The sequence below is a fragment of the Hemitrygon akajei genome, chromosome 9, assembly GCF_048418815.1.
Source record: "Hemitrygon akajei chromosome 9, sHemAka1.3, whole genome shotgun sequence".
NCBI lineage: Eukaryota > Metazoa > Chordata > Chondrichthyes > Myliobatiformes > Dasyatidae > Hemitrygon > Hemitrygon akajei.
The window spans coordinates 63,624,958-63,642,739 of NC_133132.1; the positions used below are offsets into that span (position 1 = coordinate 63,624,958).

General features: G+C 48.4%; 1 protein-coding gene across 6 annotated transcripts in view; it reads left to right on the forward strand.

The window, feature by feature from the left end:
- The window catches only part of LOC140733181 (zinc transporter ZIP9-like), a 72,987-nt gene that overhangs the window by 40,112 nt on the left and 15,093 nt on the right, over positions 1 to 17,782 (forward strand). For 3 of the 6 annotated variants that reach the window (XM_073056160.1, XM_073056162.1, XM_073056158.1), the window contains 3 exons: positions 8,921 to 9,029; positions 11,660 to 11,839; positions 14,369 to 14,440. In XM_073056160.1, the coding sequence (XP_072912261.1) occupies positions 8,921 to 9,029; positions 11,660 to 11,839; positions 14,369 to 14,440 (361 nt within the window). The remainder of the gene's footprint in view (positions 1 to 8,920; positions 9,030 to 11,659; positions 11,840 to 14,368; positions 14,441 to 17,782) is intronic. The other 3 variants (XM_073056163.1, XM_073056161.1, XM_073056164.1) reach the window with 3 other exon arrangements.

Below are 17,782 nucleotides of genomic sequence, written 5' to 3' on the forward strand. Positions count from 1 at the left end.
ACGTGGATATATTACTGATAGGTTGAGGTACGTCAGTGTGTAATGTGGGTGTATTACTGATAGGTTGAGGTCCGTCACTGTGTAACGTGGGTGTATTACTGATAGGTTGAGGTACGTCAGTGTGTAACGCGGGCATATTACTGATAGGTTGAGGTCCATCACTGTTTAACGTGGGTGTATTACTGATAGGTTGAGGTCCGTCAGAGTGTAACGCGGGCATATTACTGATATGTTGAGGTCCATCACTGTGTAACGTGTGTGTATTTCTGATAGGACTAGGTCCGTCACTGTGTAACGTGGGTGTATTACTGATAGGTTGAGGTACGTCAGTGTGTAACGTGTGTGTATTTCTGATAGGACGAGGTCCGTCACTGTGTAACGTGTGAGTATTAACTGGTCGGGACAGGCCAGTCAGTGTTTAGCGCGGGAGCATTACTGGTCGGGACAGGTCGGTCACTAGTTAACGCGGGTGCATTACCTTTTGGGACAGGTCCATCACTGTGTAACGCCTGAGTATTACTGGTCGGGACAGGTCTGTCACTAGTTAACGCGGGTGTATTACTGATTGGGACAGGTCCATCACTGTGCAACGTGGGTGTATTACTGATCGGGACAGGTCTATCACTGTGTAACGCGGGTGTATTACTGATCGGGACAGGTCTATCACTGTGTAACGCGGGTGTATTACTGATCGGGACAGGTCCATCACTGTGCAACGTGGGTGTATTACTGATCGGGACAGGTCTATCACTGTGTAACGCGGGTGTATTACTGATCGGGACAGGTCTATCACTGTGTAACGTGGGTGTATTACTGATCGGGACAGGTCTATCACTGTGTAACGCGGGTGTATTACTGATCGGGACAGGTCTATCACTGTGTAACGCGGGTGTATTACTGGCGGGGACAGGTCCGTCACTGTGTAACGCGGGGGTATTACTGATCGGGACAGGTCTATCACTGTGTAACGCGGATGTATTACTGATCGGGACAGGTCCGTCACTGTGTAACACGGGTATATTACTGATCGGGACAGGTCTATCACTGTGTAACGCGGATGTATTACTGATCGGGACAGGTCCGTCACTGTGTAACACGGGTGTATTACTGGCGGGGACAGGTCCGTCACTGTGTAACGCGGGGGTATTACTGGCGGGGACAGGTCCATCACTGTGCAACGCGGGGGTATTACTGGCGGGGACAGGTCCATCACTGTGCAACGCGGGTGTATTACTGGCGGGGACAGGTCCGTCACTGTGTAATGCGGGTGTATTACTGGCGGGGAGAGGTCCGTCACTGTGTAACGCGGGTGTATTACTGATCGGGACAGGTCCGTCACTGTGTAACGCGGGTGTATTACTGATCGGGACAGGTCCGTCACTGTGTAACGCGGGTGTATTACTGATCGGGACAGGTCCGTCACTGTGTAACGCGGGTGTATTACTGATCGGGACAGGTCCGTCACTGTGTAACGCGGGTGTATTACTGATCGGGACAGGTCCTTCACTGTGTAACGCGGGTGTATTACTGATCGGGACAGGTCCTTCACTGTGTAACGCGGGTGTATTACTGATCGGGACAGGTCCTTCACTGTGTAACGCAGGTGTATTACTGGCGGGGACAGGTCCGTCACTGTGTAACGTGGGTGTATTACTGATCGGGACAGGTCCGTCACTGTGTAACGCGGGTGTATTACTGGCGGGGACAGGTCCGTCACTGTGTAACGCGGGTGTATTACTGGCGGGGACAGGTCCGTCACTGTGTAACGCGTGTGTATTACTGGCGGGGACAGGTCCGTCACTGTGTAACGTGGGTGTATTACTGATCGGGACAGGTCCTTCACTGTGTAACGCAGGTGTATTACTGGCGGGGACAGGTCCGTCACTGTGTAACGTGGGTGTATTACTGATCGGGACAGGTCCGTCACTGTGTAACGCGGGTGTATTACTGATCGGGACAGGTCCTTCACTGTGTAACGCAGGTGTATTACTGATCGGGACAGGTCCTTCACTGTGTAACGCGGGTGTATTACTGATCGGGACAGGTCCTTCACTGTGTAACGCAGGTGTATTACTGATCGGGACAGGTCCTTCACTGTGTAACGCGGGTGTATTACTGATCGGGACAGGTCCATCACTGTGTAACGCGGGTGTATTACTGATCGGGACAGGTCTATCACTGTGTAACGCGGGTGTATTACTGATCGGGACAGGTCCGTCACTGTGTAACGCGGGTGTATTACTGATCGGGACAGGTCCATCACTGTGTAACGCGGGTGTATTACTGATCGGGACAGGTCCGTCACTGTGTAACGCGGGTGTATTACTGATCGGGACAGGTCCGTCACTGTGTAACGCGGGTGTATTACTGGCGGGGACAGGTCCGTCACTGTGTAACGCGGGTGTATTACTGATCGGGACAGGTCCGTCACTGTGTAACGCGGGTGTATTACTGATCGGGACAGGTCTATCACTGTGTAACGCGGGTGTATTACTGGCGGGGACAGGTCCGTCACTGTGTAACGCGGGTGTATTACTGATCGGGACAGGTCTGTCACTGTGTAACGCGGGTGTATTACTGATCGGGACAGGTCTGTCACTGTGTAACGCGGGTGTATTACTGATCGGGACAGGTCTGTAACTGTGTAACGCGGGTGTATTACTGATCGGGACAGGTCTATCACTGTGTAACGCGGGTGTATTACTGGCGGGGACAGGTCTGTAACTGTGTAACGTGGGTGTATTACTGATCGGGACAGGTCCGTCACTGTGTAACGCGGGTGTATTACTGATCGGGACAGGTCCGTTACTGTGTAACGCGGGTGTATTACTGATCTGAGCTAGACAGCTCCAAAAGCTCAGGACCCCCCACATCTGGCACTGAGCACAGAAGACTGGCCTCACACACATTACTGGTATGTTAGAATCTGTCACTGCATAACCCTAGGGGATGGGGCTATCACTGTATAATGTGGATACATTGGTGTTAGGGATGAACTTGTCACCGTATAACACTGGGGAACAGTGCTGGTGAGGTAGATCTGTTGATATATAACCTTGGTAAAGTACTGGTGAAGATGGTTCTGCCACTGTACCAACCTGGCTATAGTGCTGTTGGGGACAGGTCTTTCTCAGTATGACACCTGAGTTATAGTATAGTTGGGGCGGTATTAGTCACTAAATGGATCTCGTATCGTACTGCTGGGCATGGATCTTGTGACAACTGTTTTAAGTCATTTTTGACAAGGTCCCTCCTGTAGGCTCTTGCAGAAGATGAGGTTGCTGGGTTCAGTCTGCAGATGCAATGGACAGCGACTGGCTTCAGAGCTGGCTTGCTCAGAGAGGGCAGAGCAGAGTGTTGTATGGTGTTAATCAGGCTGGAGGTCTGTGTCTGGTCACGTTCTCAGAATCTGAATCACTGGTATTTGTCATGAAAGGTGCTGCTTTACTGTGCGATGGGAAGTAATTCCAGAAGATTTACATTACAATTGAGGGGACATAATGGAGGGCCCATCCACTAAGTCTGTATGGGTGGAATTTAAAAATTAGGGTGGCAATCACTCTGGGATTGTACTACAGTCCAGATCCCTCTGCAAGCTTTGAAAACCTTCCTCACTGTCCACTACACCTCCAATCTTTGTATCATCAGCAAATTTGCTGATCCAATTTACCACATTATCATTCTGATCATTGATATAGATGACAAATAACAATGGACCCAGCACTGATCCCTGTGGCACACCACTAGTCACAGGCCTTCACTCAGAGAAACAATCCTCCACTACCACTCTCTGGCTTCTCCCATTGAGCCAATGTCTAATCCAATTTACTACCTCTCCATGTGGTAGCGATTAGTGGTGTTCCACAGGGATCTATGCTGGGACATTTGCTGTTTGACATATTCAGTATATAAATGACCGAGATGAAAATGTAGTTTGCAGATGATACAGAGATTGATGGTGTTGTGAATAGCGTAGAAGACAGGCAAAGAATACTGTGGGATATAGATCAATTGCAGATATGGGCGAAGATTGGCAGATGGAGGTAAATCCATTTGCCAGTGTTTAGTATGGTACCTTGATAGGTTTAATGTAAAGAGACAAGAAACTGTTAAGAGCAAGCAGAGGGATCTTGGAGTTCAAGTTCATCGCTCCTTGAAAGTGGCTGCACCAATTGATTGGGCGGTTAAGAAGGCATATGGTATGCTTGCCTCTATTAGTTGAGGCATTGAGTTTGAAAGTCAGGAAGTTGTGTTGCAGCTTTATAAAACTAGCTAGACCGTATCTGGAGCATGCAGTTTCAGTTGGCTCACTATAGGAAGGATGTCAAGGCTTTGGAATGGGTGCAGAAGGGGTTCACCAGGATTCGAGGCAGCATGCTTTCCGCATTTCCATTTCCTTAAAGGGAGATTGCACTTGAGACCTGAGTCTACAGTCCCGTGTCTGTTGATTTTTGAGGATAGATAGACTCTTTACAAATCTTAAAATAGTGTTGCTTACTGGACTACCCATGTGGATTTCAGCTGTAGTTGTCCTAAATGGGAATACTTGATGATTCCCTTCAAGCTGCACACAAACAGTTGCCACTTTCTTGAGCCACCTTAACTAAACTGTAAGCATTCTGCAAGGATCAGTACCGGTACTTCTGATATAATGACTTGGGCAAAAATATGTTGAGTGGGCTTGCAGGTGAAGTAATGGTTGTTAGTGTTGTGGACAGTGAAGGAGGATGTCAGAGAATGCAGTACAATATAGATGTGTGCAGAGAAATGGCAGATGAAGTTTAATCCAAGCAAGTGTGAGGTGTTGCACTTTGGGAGATCAGATGTAACGAGACAGTGCACGGATAATGGCCGTTCAGAGGGATCTTGGGGTCCAAATCTATAGCTCCCTGAAAGTGGCTTTGCAAGCAGATTGGGTGGTGAAGAAATTGTATGGCATGCTTGTCTTTATCAGTCAGAGCCTTGATGATGAAAGTCAGAACATCATGTTGCTCACTTGAACTCTTGTCTTTGTGGTTCTGAAGGATATGGGTCAAATGCAGGAAGTTGGGTGGGAACTATGGTCAGCATGGAGTGGCTGAGCTGCAGAGCCTCTATCCATGCTGTATTGCTCAACGACACCAAGTTTTAGATGAATGGAAAACTACAAATGTGTTGTCACTGATGGAGAAAGGGAAGGAAACAAAAAAAACAAGAAACTGTTGGCTGCTGGCACTTGGGAATTGCCAGGGTCAATCAACAGTCATCCATTGAAAGCCAGCTTGTTATGGAAGGGCTTTGTGGAATTGTTTAATGATGTAATAGACAGGATGGATGCAGGGACCAGTGGATGGAGATTTGGTAAGATGTAACATGGAGGTGGTACTTGCTGATTCCCAGTGTGATACAGTGACAGACCTACTCCCACAGGACACTACAATCTGTACAACTACATGAAGTTGAAGAAATGTGTGGAAAAGGGGTTGGCTAACAAGTAGAAATCAGAGAGTCAGGATAACTGACTGGACCACTGATTGGCAGTCAGTGATTTGTGGATCAGGGTTGGGGCTCAGTGATTTTCAATCAGCTTCAACAAGGATTGGATGAGGAGGCTGAGAGCCCTGCAGCAGGATTTGCTAACAGTATTGAGGTGAACAAGTGGTGAGAAAGACAGGAATCGCAGAAGGTGGGGTAACAGAGATAGAAAGTCAGCGGATGAAGTATAATGTGGGAAGCTGTGGAGTGATCCACTCTGGAAGGAAGTCTGAAGGAGCAAGTTAAGATTTTCAGCGGAGGGAAATTCTAAGATGCTACAGTATAATGAGGTCACTCACTCGCAGACAACCCTGGAGCACTGTGGGACAGCTTTGGTCTCTGCGTTTAAAGAGGGAAATCCTTGCAATGGAGGTTCACTGGGCTGTCGGAGTTTAAGTGTGAAAAAAGGTTGAACACGTGAGGTCTGTACTTATCTGACTATAGAAGGGTGACAGGTGAACTTACTAAAACATAATGGTTCTGGAGGGGAAACAACAGGGTTCATGCTGAGGTTGAACCACGTACCTGCCTCTGTTGCTTCCTCTGGCATCTTGTTCCATATGCATGCCACCTTCTGCATGAAGAACCTACCCCTTGGGTCCCTTAAATCTTTTCCCTCTCACCTTAGACCAATGCCTTCAAGGTTTTGGCTCTCCTTTCCTGGGAAAAGACTGTGTGCGTTCACCCTATCTACACTCCTCATGACTTAATATCCCTCTCTCAGTTTCCTAGCTTGCTCAACCTTTCCCTATAACTCAGATCCTCAAGTCCTGGCAGCAATGTAAATCTCTGTACACTTTCTAGTTTAATGATCACTTTCCTATAACAGGATGATCAAAACTGTACACAATATTACATGTGTGGCCTCACTGATGTCTTGTATAACCACAACTTAACATTCCATGCCGAAAGCCTTCTTTACCAGCCTTCCATGTCTGGATCATGACCTTACATAAGCTCTGGCCTCTGGTACAACCTGGTGATAGCTCAAGCTGTGTTCTGGTGAACTGCTCTGATACAACTCACCTGTGCTGGAGGGGAGGTGGAGGTCAGAGCTGAGGGTTTACAGCCCAGCACTACAGTGGGTAGCCCTGTTGCTCACAACTCCAGTCCCTATAAACTCAAGGGTTTTCCAGTTTCCTCCCACATAAGACCATAAGATATAGGAGCAGATTTAAGCCATTTGGTGCATCAAGTCTGCTTTGACATTTTGTCCTGGCTGATCCATTTCCCTTCTCAGCCCCAATCTCCCGCCTTCTCCCCATATCCCTTCATGCCCTGACCAATCAAGAATCCATCAACCTCTGCCTTAAATACACATACAGATTTGGCCTCCACAGCATTCCACAGATTCACCACTTTCCGGCTAAAGAAATTTCCCCTCACCTCAGTTCTAAAAGGATGCCTCTCTATTCTGAGGCTGTGCCCTCTGGTCTTAGACTCTCTCACCATAGGAAATATCCTCTCCACATCCATTCTATCAAGACCTTTCACCATTTGATAGGTTTCAATGAGATCCCCCTCATTCTTCCGAAATAAAGTGAGTACAGGTCCAGAGCCATCAAACGCTCCTCATATGATCACCCTTTCAATCCTGGAATCATTTTTGTGAACCTCCTTTGGACTCTCTCCAATGGCAGCACACCCTTTCTTAGATAATGGGCCCAAATCTGTGTGTGTTTCTTCAATGCGAGTGAGTATGTGTGATCTGATGCTACCTAGTCCAACAAGTTGGTTAAAGCCCCACCAGTGCTACGCGTACCAGTACCTTGGCGCAGGCTGTGAGAAGCTGTATATTTGACCTCTGTTGTAACACAAAAGGTTGCTTTGAGCCTGGTGTGTGGATGAGGCCCAACTTCTGAGCTATAAAGGGAGTTAATGGTGCAATTCTGTTTATTAATTAACTGAGTTCCTGGCAAGGGCATACACAGAGCGAAAGTGCTCTGTGAAGGGTTTCTGTCTGTTGTTAACCCTTCCCACTGAGACAGCTGTGCACCGGACTTCTGCCACATTGCAGACTGATACCCGCCTTCCTGACACACAGACAGATATATCTCAATTAATCACTCTTTCTCATTTCTTGGCCCACTTAGCTGATCGTGAGGAGGGAGGGAGGGAGACTGACTCTTCCTCAAACAACCAAAGAGAGGATGTGCCTTCCATTTCACAACCCGAGCAGGGATGGGGTTCTATTTCAAGTCACACACTTAATCCAGGGAATACCAGTTCTACAGAGAGTCCAGTTAATTAGAAATTTTCCTCTCTCCTGTCCATGTACCTCAACCCTCGTAAAGCACCCCTCCCCTCTCTGTCTGTCCACTCTCCTTTCATTCCCTCCCTCCATATGTCCTTTTCCCTCCCTCTGTCCACACTCCCCCTCTATCCACACACTTCCCTCCATCCTCTTCCCTCTCTCCATCTGTCCATACTCCCCCTTCATCCACACTTTCCTCCATCCTCTTTCCCCTCTCTCCCTCAGCACCCCTGTCCCTCTCCACTCCCCTCCGCACTCCCCGTCCTTTCCTCCTTCCCTTCACACCCTCCTTCCAGACTCTCCCCTCTCTTTGTGTTGTGTTCACCCATGTAGACAAGACCATGGATGCCCGGAATGGAAGAGTGTACATGAAGGGCTGTCTTACCTCAGCACTTGGGTGGTGCTGAAAAGGTTCCCCACTCACCACCCCCTTCCCCATCCACAGTATTGATACCGAGACCATCCAGAGATTCCTGAAGCTCTCCCCACCCTCCCCTCCTCCGCAACTCGTTTCCTCACTCTTTCAGTTCCAGTAAGCTGAAACACTCCCTTTCCTCAGATGCTGTCTGACCTGCCCTGTATCTCCATTGTCCTCCATTTCCAGTGTCTGCACATTTTTGCTCCTGTGCTGACCAAGGGCTTTATGTTGACTGAGTTTGTGGGCAATGCTGGCACAACTTTGTTGGATCTTTCTCAGCAATTCTTGGGGAAGAGGTGTGGGCAGCCTGTTTGTTAACATCCTGGCAATGTAATACACCCTTGGCCAGGCACTGTCCTGACCCAGTGCAGCGCAGCCTGGTGGCCAGGGACCACACTGCAACCGGAACTGAAAACACAGTGACCTCTGCCCTGGGGTGGGAACCCCCGATGCTGACTTACCCAGGTTGACCTGATCATCTCTCCCTGTCTCTCCAGGTGGCCAGGGACCACACTACAACCGGAACTGAAAACACAGTGACCTCTGCCCTGGGGGGAATGACCCCCAATGCTGACTTACCCAGGTTGACCTGATCATCTCTCCCTGTCTCTCCAGGTGGCCAGGGACCACACTACAACCGGAACTGAAAACACAGTGACCTCTGCCCTGGGGGGGAATGACCCCTGATGCTGACTTACCCAGGTTGACCTGATCATCTCTCCCTGTCTCTCCAGGCGAAGCTGAAGTTCGTGACGGTGCTGGGTGCGGGTCTGCTTTGTGGGACAGCGCTGGCCGTGATTATCCCAGAAGGCATCGAGCTGCTGCTGGCCAGCCCTTTGACAGGTGGGTGGGGCAGGGAGAGGAGGGGGCACTCCCCTGACAGCTGATGGGTGTCCTCTGAAAGAGGTGGGGCAGGGAGGTGTGCCCCAGCAGGAGGATGCAGAAGGGAAGGGATACTACTGACAGGTGGGTGAGATGGATGTACCCCTACAGGAGGATGCAGAAGGGAAGGGATACTACTGACAGGTGGGTGAGATGGATGTACCCCTACAGGAGGATGCAGAAGGGAAGGGATACTACTGACAGGTGGGTGAGATGGATGTACCCCTACAGGAGGATGCAGAAGGGAAGGGATACTACTGACAGGTGGGTGAGATGGATGTACCCCTACAGGAGGATGCAGAAGGGAAGGGATACTACTGACAGGTGGGTGAGATGGATGTCCCCCTACAGGAGGATGCAGAAGGGAAGGGATACTACTGACAGGTGGGTGAGATGGATGTCCCCCAACAGGAGGATGGGGCAGGAAGCAGCACTGGGACATGAACGACTTCGGAATGTGGGAAAAGGAACTTCTCCTAGGTGGTGGGGCAAGGGGTAGATTCACACAGATGGACAACACAGTCATGGGCATTTGGCCCACCAAAGCTCACAGTAAATTTATTACATGTATGTCGCCGCATACAACCCTGAGAGTTGTTTTCTTGTGGGCTTACTCAGTAAATCAAATCACCATAAAAGGATCAATGGAAGAGGGTGGGCAAACAACCAATGTGCAAAAGACAACAAGCTGAGTGTAAATACTGAAGGCAGAGGGAGAGGGAAAATAAATATAAATAATAAGTAATCAATTTCAAAAACATGAAATGAAGAGTCCTTGAAAGTGAGTCCATAGTTGTGGGAACAATTCTGTGATGGGGCTGAAGTTACCCCCATTGGTTCAAGAGCCTGATGGTTGAGGGTAATAACTGTTCCTGAACCCGATGGTGTGAGTCCAGAGGCTCCTGTACCTTCCTGATGGCAACAGCAAGAAGAGAGCATGGCCTAGGTGGTGGGGGTCCCTGATGATGGATGCTGCTTTCCTGTGACACTGCTCCATGTAGATACGCTTAATGGTGGGGAGGGCTTTACCTGTGACAGACAGGGCTGTATCCACTGCTTTTTGTAGGATTTTTTACGATGTCCACACTGACTGGTGGGCTCCCATCTTATTAGTCCATCTACCACCAATTGGCCCATTGCCTTCTATGCCTGGGCAATTCAACACTCATCTAGACACTTCTTAAAGGTCATTCGTGATTCTTCCATCACAGGTACTCACCACTCTGGGTGAAAAACATTCCCCTCAGATCCCCTCCAAATAGCTTCCCCCTTACCTTCACTTCATAACTTTTATTTGATCAATATGGGGGAATCTACCCTATCTAAACTTATAATTGTATAGACCATGGTCTGTCCCCCTTTAACCAGTTCCACTCCGGGGAGAACTGGCCCAGCTTCTCCATTGTCTCCTCATCACTGAAGTGTTCCATCCCAGTGAACCTGCTCTGCTCCCTCTCAGCACTGTCACATCCTCCTCATACCTTGGTGACCAGAGCTGCACACTGACGTCTGACCAATGTTACAATAAAGCTAGAGCAGAAACTCCTCACTTTTGTATTCACTGCCCAGATTAATGAAGACCGGTATCCCATATGCCTTCCTAACCTTGCTGTCTACTTTAAAGGATCTTTGGACTTGTACACTCTGCTCCTCAAATGTAAAGACCTCACCATTCATGGTGTATGTTTTTGCTTCACCAACTCACCCAAGATGCATATTTGTCTGGATTAAATTCCATTTGCTGATTCTCAGCCCATTTCAGTGACATGCCTACCAAAGGCAACCCTTGTGTTATCAACAACTCTGCCAATCTCCATGTAATCCATGAACCTGCTGATTGGGCCTCCCACATCCACATCCAAGCCACAAACGGCGAGGGTCTCAGCACCGATCCCATGGGCCACCACTCGTCACCCATATCCAATCATACAAACAACTCTTTACCGTGACCCTCGGGCTCCTGTTGCCAAGCAAATTATGGTGACAGGTCTGAAGGTGGAACAGCCTTCAGCAAAGGCCCGGAGTAGGGAATGGGGAGACACACACATCATGGTGGAGAGGCAGCATCTATATGGAGAGGAAGAAACAGGCAACATTTTGGTCCGAGACCTTTCATCAGGACTAAAAAGGGGGAAGAAGCCAGAAATAAGAAGATGGGGGGACGGGGATTAGAAGGAGTACAAGCTGGTAGGTGAAACTAGGGTGAGGGAGAAGGGGGGGCTGGGAGATGATGGGTGAAAGAGGGAGAGAGCTGAAGAAATAACCTGATACAAGAGGACAGTGGCCCATAGAAGGAGGGACATGAGAGGGGGGTGAAGGACATGTGACGAGAAGAGAAGGGATAAGACAGGAGGCAGAATGGGGATGAAAAAGAGTGATGTGGGAGGAGGGAGGAATTCCCAGAAGTTGGAGATTTCGATGTTCATGATGCCTGGTTGGGTGGGTGGGTGGAGGGGGGAGGTTAGTCCCAAGGCTTGGTGCTGGGACAGGAATTTCCAGAGAAAACTGGGATTACTGACACCCTGCACCCCATTTGAAATGGACACTAGAGACACTTCAGACATGTAAGCTGGTGTTGTCTAAATCTGCAGCTCAGCGGTGGAACCTGACCCAGAGTCACATTGCCATGGGCACACAGGAGGTTGAGGGGAGAGAGGCCGGAGCCCAGCAGTTAGTACCCCCGCACTTCTTCATCGGTATCTCCCTGGTTACTGGATTCCTGCTGATGTTTGTCGTTGATCAGGTCACCAGTTGTATCGCCTGGCAGGGAGGTACAGTATGTCTGACAACTGCAGGGGTGTGTCTGACTCTAGGGGGTGGCGTGACCCACAGGGGACGTCCAACTGTGGGGTGGCGTGACCCACAGGGGACGTCCAACGGTGGGGTGGCGTGACCCACAGGGGACGTCCAACTGTGGGGTGGCGTGACCCACAGGGGACATCCAACGGTGGGGTGGCGTGACCCACAGGGGACGTCCAACTGTGGGGTGGCGTGACCCACAGGGGACGTCCAACGGTGGGGTGGCGTGACCCACAGGGGACGTCCAACTGTGGGGTGGCGTGACCCACAGGGGACGTCCAACTGTGGGATGGCGTGACCCACAGGGGACGTCCAACTGTGGGGTGGCGTGACCCACAGGGAGTGTGTAACTCTCAAGGCAGCATGACTTGCATGGCGTCCAACAGTAGGTCTGCATTCTGTAGGGGTGGCTGTCTACTAATGGAAACTCTTCCATTTACTTTCACAGCAGGTAAAGGAAATTTGACCTTGTCTCCTTTGACTCTCTCAATTTTTTAATAAATGCATAGAAAGCATCCTAGCTGGATGCATCACGGACTAGTATGACAGCTGCTCTGTAAGAAACTGTAGAGTTACGGACAAGCACATCGTGAAACAAGCCACCCTGCATGGACTTTGTTTATCATTCTCATTGCTTCAGTAAAGCAGCCCGACCCACCCCAGACATTCTCTCTTCTTCCCCTTTCCCATCGGGCAGAAGATACAAAAGCCTGAAAGGACATAGCTCCAGGCTCAAGCATGGCTCTTGTCACACTGTTATCATTCTTGAATGGACTTCTCATACACTAAAGATGAACTCTTGATTTCCCAATTTTCCCCATCGTGGGTCTTGCAATTTCTCTGCAATTGCAATGCTAGATTCTATATTGTTTTCATTTTACAACTTAGATGTACTTGTATATGAAATAACCTGCCTGAATGGCATGTAAACAAAAGCTTTTCACTGTACATCTGTACAGTAAATTTATACTAATACCGGTCTCTGGAGGGAGTAATAGAGTGACTGGTAATCAATGACTTTTCATCAGATCTGGTGATGAAATGGTTAATGAAGGGACATTGACCTGACACAGTGACTGGTAACTCTCCACAGATGCTGCCTGTTGTGTGGTTACAAGGTGCAATTTGATTATTTTGAATTATGCAGTGTAAGTTAGCTGTAGTAATTTTTTGGAGTATGTGAGAGTTCACAATGAAATATGCTGTTAATAGTTACTTGAGAAGAAGTTCATCCATGAAGGATTTCTGAAACAGAGCGTTCAGTCTAAACTTGCCAGCATTGGTTTTAGGTGCAGGGTTACTATTTATGGTAAAACGACCCTCTGAGATGACGGAATGCTGAGGATAATTGGGCTTTTGTTGGATTTCTGTCCTGTTGGCAATACCAGTGGCAACTGGGAACGCCACTTGTTACATTATTCTCTGGTGGTGACTGACCAGACGAAAATTCTGTGGTTTAAAGTGCTGGAAACCCCTTCAAATGATGCAGCCACCTGAGGATATTGGGAATGCGGTCCTTTCTTATTACTTCTTTCTCCTGCTGCTGCATTGCCCTTTTAAGTGATTGGGTGGGGACCACAGACCCATGACCATCAGCACTGGGAAAGGCCGAGGGAAATTGTGAAGGAAGAGAACTCTCTCCTTTCCATCCCTCCCTCTGCCACCTTTCCTCCTCCTTCCATTCCCTTCCCTCTCTCCCTCCTTCCAACGTTCTTTATCTTTACAGCTGAGTGGACCAATCATTGCTCTGAACAGAAATTTTTTTAAAAGCCCAAAACCTGCACAGCATTTTAAATGGTTTTGGTGTTCAGTGGGCTGGTGGTTTATTAACAATGAGCTTCTGACTTCCATTCTGTGTTGATTGTTACAATTTGAAACAGTGTTGTAACTTGAAACACTGACAATGTAAATACATGGAAGCTCTAAAATGTTTCAAAGTAAAAGCTTGTGGTACAATTATTTAGAAAATTTATGGATTATATTTATCAACACTTAATTACAGGGTATTCCCAATTATATTAACATAGATTTCAAAATTATGTTATCCATAATTTCAAAGTTATATCTTTTGTTGCGTGGCAACAAAGGTTGTGTGAGTGGGAACATTTCAGTTTGCAGCCTTGCACTCACGCAAGTCCATCCCACCCTCCTCCTCCTCCTCCTTCCCTCCCTGCTGTCTCTGCCCCTTACCTCCTCCACCCCCTTACCTCTCTCCCTCCCTCCGGTCCTTCTCTCCCTCACTCCTCCGGCCCCTACCTCCCTCCCCCCATTCCCTCCCTACTTCACCCTTCACCCCATCCCTCCTCCAACCCCTCCCTGCCTCCTCCAGCTGAATTCCTCCCTCTCATTTAACATCAGCAAATCCACCCTGCTGCACAACTATGACCCCCACATAGCTGAACCCTTCTGCCCGTAGCCCGGTCCCCAGCCCTCAGGAGGTCCCACTCTGCTGGAAGCACCGGTCGAGGTGCTGGACTAACTTCTCCCCTTTACTTCTGTAGATGAAACCAGAGAGCCAGGCCAACGAAGCCAACCCGCTACAAGCATCCCACCTGTAGCCGGCACCAGCACAGGTACATGTAGCGGGGGGGGTGGGGGGGGGGGCGGGTGGTGAACGGTTCCTGAGAGACCAGGCCTTGATTGTCCTACACAGCACTGAAGGAGATCCGTGCAGGCTGGTCTCCTCACCCTGTAGATACATGACCCACCCTTCCCTCAATGATCCACCACTTTTCCCTCTTCCAGTCACTTTTCTTTAGCCTCATTCTGCTTCCCCTCTGTCACCCACAAATTGCACCCCAACCTTTCCTCTACAGTCCGCTTTATTGTGTGCAGGGCTTCCAATGGTTGTGCCAGACAGAGTACACAGGACCATTGGACTGAAGCTGGTGAGCTTCCTCCTGGGCCCTGCGGTCCTGATGTGGGCATCGACTCAGGGAGTGGCTAGCCTGTCCACTAGATTAGAGCAGTTCCCTCCAACGTAGTAAGCCCATGGTGGAGTGGTCACCAAGCTGAGTGCAGGCTCCTGTGACCCTGATGTTGTTACTATCTGCCTCTCAGCAGGGTGATCAGATCTCAGGTGGGCAGTACTGTTTCCTCAAAGACACGTGCCCCATCCCACTGCGTATGAGCGACTGAAGGCAGATGTCTGCTGCTCAAGGAGGAGCTGGGACTCCCTCCCGGAACTCAGATCCTGGACAATGGAGGACATTCCTGAATTGGGGGAATACTCAATTGCCCCAGAGAGACCACCACACAGCCTGCTTCCAACAGGAGGGGCACTCAGTGTTGTTACTTGGCTTTCAGCTGAGATCTCTGCGTGTAGATGGACCAAAGGGACAATATGAGATGTCCTTCATCTTTCCAGCCAGGCGTGGGAGAAGCTCCCCTTGAACATAACCATGTTCCACAATCTGCCCTTGGAAATACATCCCCAACACTGTGTCTAAACCCTGGAACTCACTACCAGGAGAGCCGTAGCCATTCAAGGGAGGGGCTCAGCCACCTTCTTGATAGCGGTGGAATAATGCCCGTGTGCAGCACAGAAAGCATCCCATCCAGATGCACAAGGTTGTGGACACATCAGGAACCAGTCTCCCCACCATTCAGTACACTTCTTGCTGCCTCAGTAAAGCAGCCAACATGAACAAGGACCCCACCTACCCAGTCATTCTCTCTCTAACCCCATAGGGCCAAATATATAAAAGTCTGAAACACATACCACCAGGCTCAAGGAATGCTTCTATCCTTTGTCAGATTCTTGAACAGACCCCTCAAATGCTAAAGGTCAGTTAGATCTCCCAATCCGCTCAATTTTTGCACCTTACTGTCTACTTGCACTTCACCTCCGTTGTAATGGAAACACTACTGTATTCTGGTTTCTTTTTATTGCCTTGATGTACTTACGTATGGAATGATCTCTGGATGTCACGCAAAATAAAAGCTTTTCACTGCATCTCGGTACATGTGACAACAAACCAATCTAACGTTAATTAAATTATGTCTTCTGCAGAGAAGTGGCATTGAGGTGTAATGTGCCAGTACTGAGATGGGTGCCCATGGACAGGTCAGGTCGCCGGCATTTTTCGCCCTGGTTTAGCCTTGTAAAGCAGGGTTCTGGAACAGTGTGGGGTAGAATGGTGTGATGATATAAAGGACCTTGCTTCTCTGGATGGTGCATCTTGGCATCAATGTTGAATGAGGAGAGGTTGAGGAGCTTGCCTCCTTCCCCATATCCTCCAACTCTATCACCTCAGCACACCCGCAATTTGTTAGTGACCATATGTTCCTTAGCCCGAGCTGCTTCCATTCAGACAACAGGAGGAGGGGTTTCCCCCGTACACAATCATTGACCCTGGAGCACAGTCAGTCCATTGTTATGGTTCTAACTTCGTGGGATCATCTAGTTAGTTCCTCTTACCCAGAGTCCCGTAGGTTTTCTCTGCACAGTATCTCTGCAGGTTCTTCTTGGAAAGTCACAACAGTGTTTTCCTGATTCCAGGAACTTTTTAACGTCTTTACTTTGGTCCTTTTGTCAGTGATTCTCCATCCATGAATTTCTTCTTATTATGACATTAAAAGATTTTGTAAGTTTCTATTTACCCCTTTCTCCTTGAAAGACAACTGTGCTATCCAGCCAACTAAGACTCCAGGACCCTGTAGTTGCCTCCAGACCCTGGTGAATTCTGCTGTCCCAGGGCCTGGTAGCATTGACCCAGTCTAGACTGTCATATGGTCATACAGCACAGAGATGGGCCATTTGGCCCAACTCATCCACGTCAGCCAAATTGTTTACCTGAGCTAGCTGCACTTGCATTTGTCCTTTCCTCTCTATCGACCTGTCCAACCCACCTCTATCACCTCATTCGGCAACTCACTCCACATACTCACCATCATCTGTATGAAAAACACTGCCTTAAAGCTTTCTCCTCTCACCTTAAACCTATGTCCTTTAGTCTTAGACTCCTACTGAGGGAAAAAGACTGAACATCTACCTTATCTATGTCATTCATGATTTTATAAACCTCACTGAGGTCATATGATAAGATGGACACGGCCTCACAATCTACCTCACTATGATCTTGCACCTTATGTGGATTTTATACTTTATTCTGCATTGTTAATGTTTTATTTTGCTCAATGATTTGAATTGTCAAACAGTATGCAAGACAAGTTTTTTACTATATCTTGATATGGTATGTATGACAATAATATGTCAGTACCTCAATTTCTCTCAGCCTCCTTTGCATAGGCTGCAACTGCTTACACTGGAGCAGTCTCTGCTTGTAACCCAAGCCTCCTGTCCAAACAAAATGATGTTAAAATGCTTTTTTGACACTGATCAACCGAAAAGACTCTTGTCAACATGAAAACAAACTTCTGCAAGTTGGTCTAAATTTATTACAATTACTAAACACAAAATAATTGATTGCATGAATACTCACCCTCTTCAAACCAGTATTTAGTAGCTGCACCTTTGAAAGCAATTACGGCCTTGAGTCTGTGTGGATAGGTCTCTATCAGCTTTTGCAAACCTGGATGCTGCACTGTTTCCCCATTCTTCTTTACAAAACTCCTCAAGCTCTGTCAGATTGCATTGGGATCGTGAGTGAACAGCCCTTTTCAAGTCCAGCCACAAATTCTCAGTTGGATTGAGGTCTGGACTCTGACTTGGTCACTCCAGGACATTAACTTTAACTTTGTTGCTTTTAAGCCATTCCTGTGTAGCTTTGGCTTTATGCTTGGGGTCATCGTCTTGCTGGAAAACAAATCTTCTCCCAAGTCGCAGTTCTCTTGCAGACTTCATCAGGTTTTCCTCCAGGATTTCCCTCTATTTTACTACATTCATTTTACCCTCTGCCTTCTCAAGCCTTCCATGGCCTGCTTCACTGAAATATCCCCACAGCATGATGCAG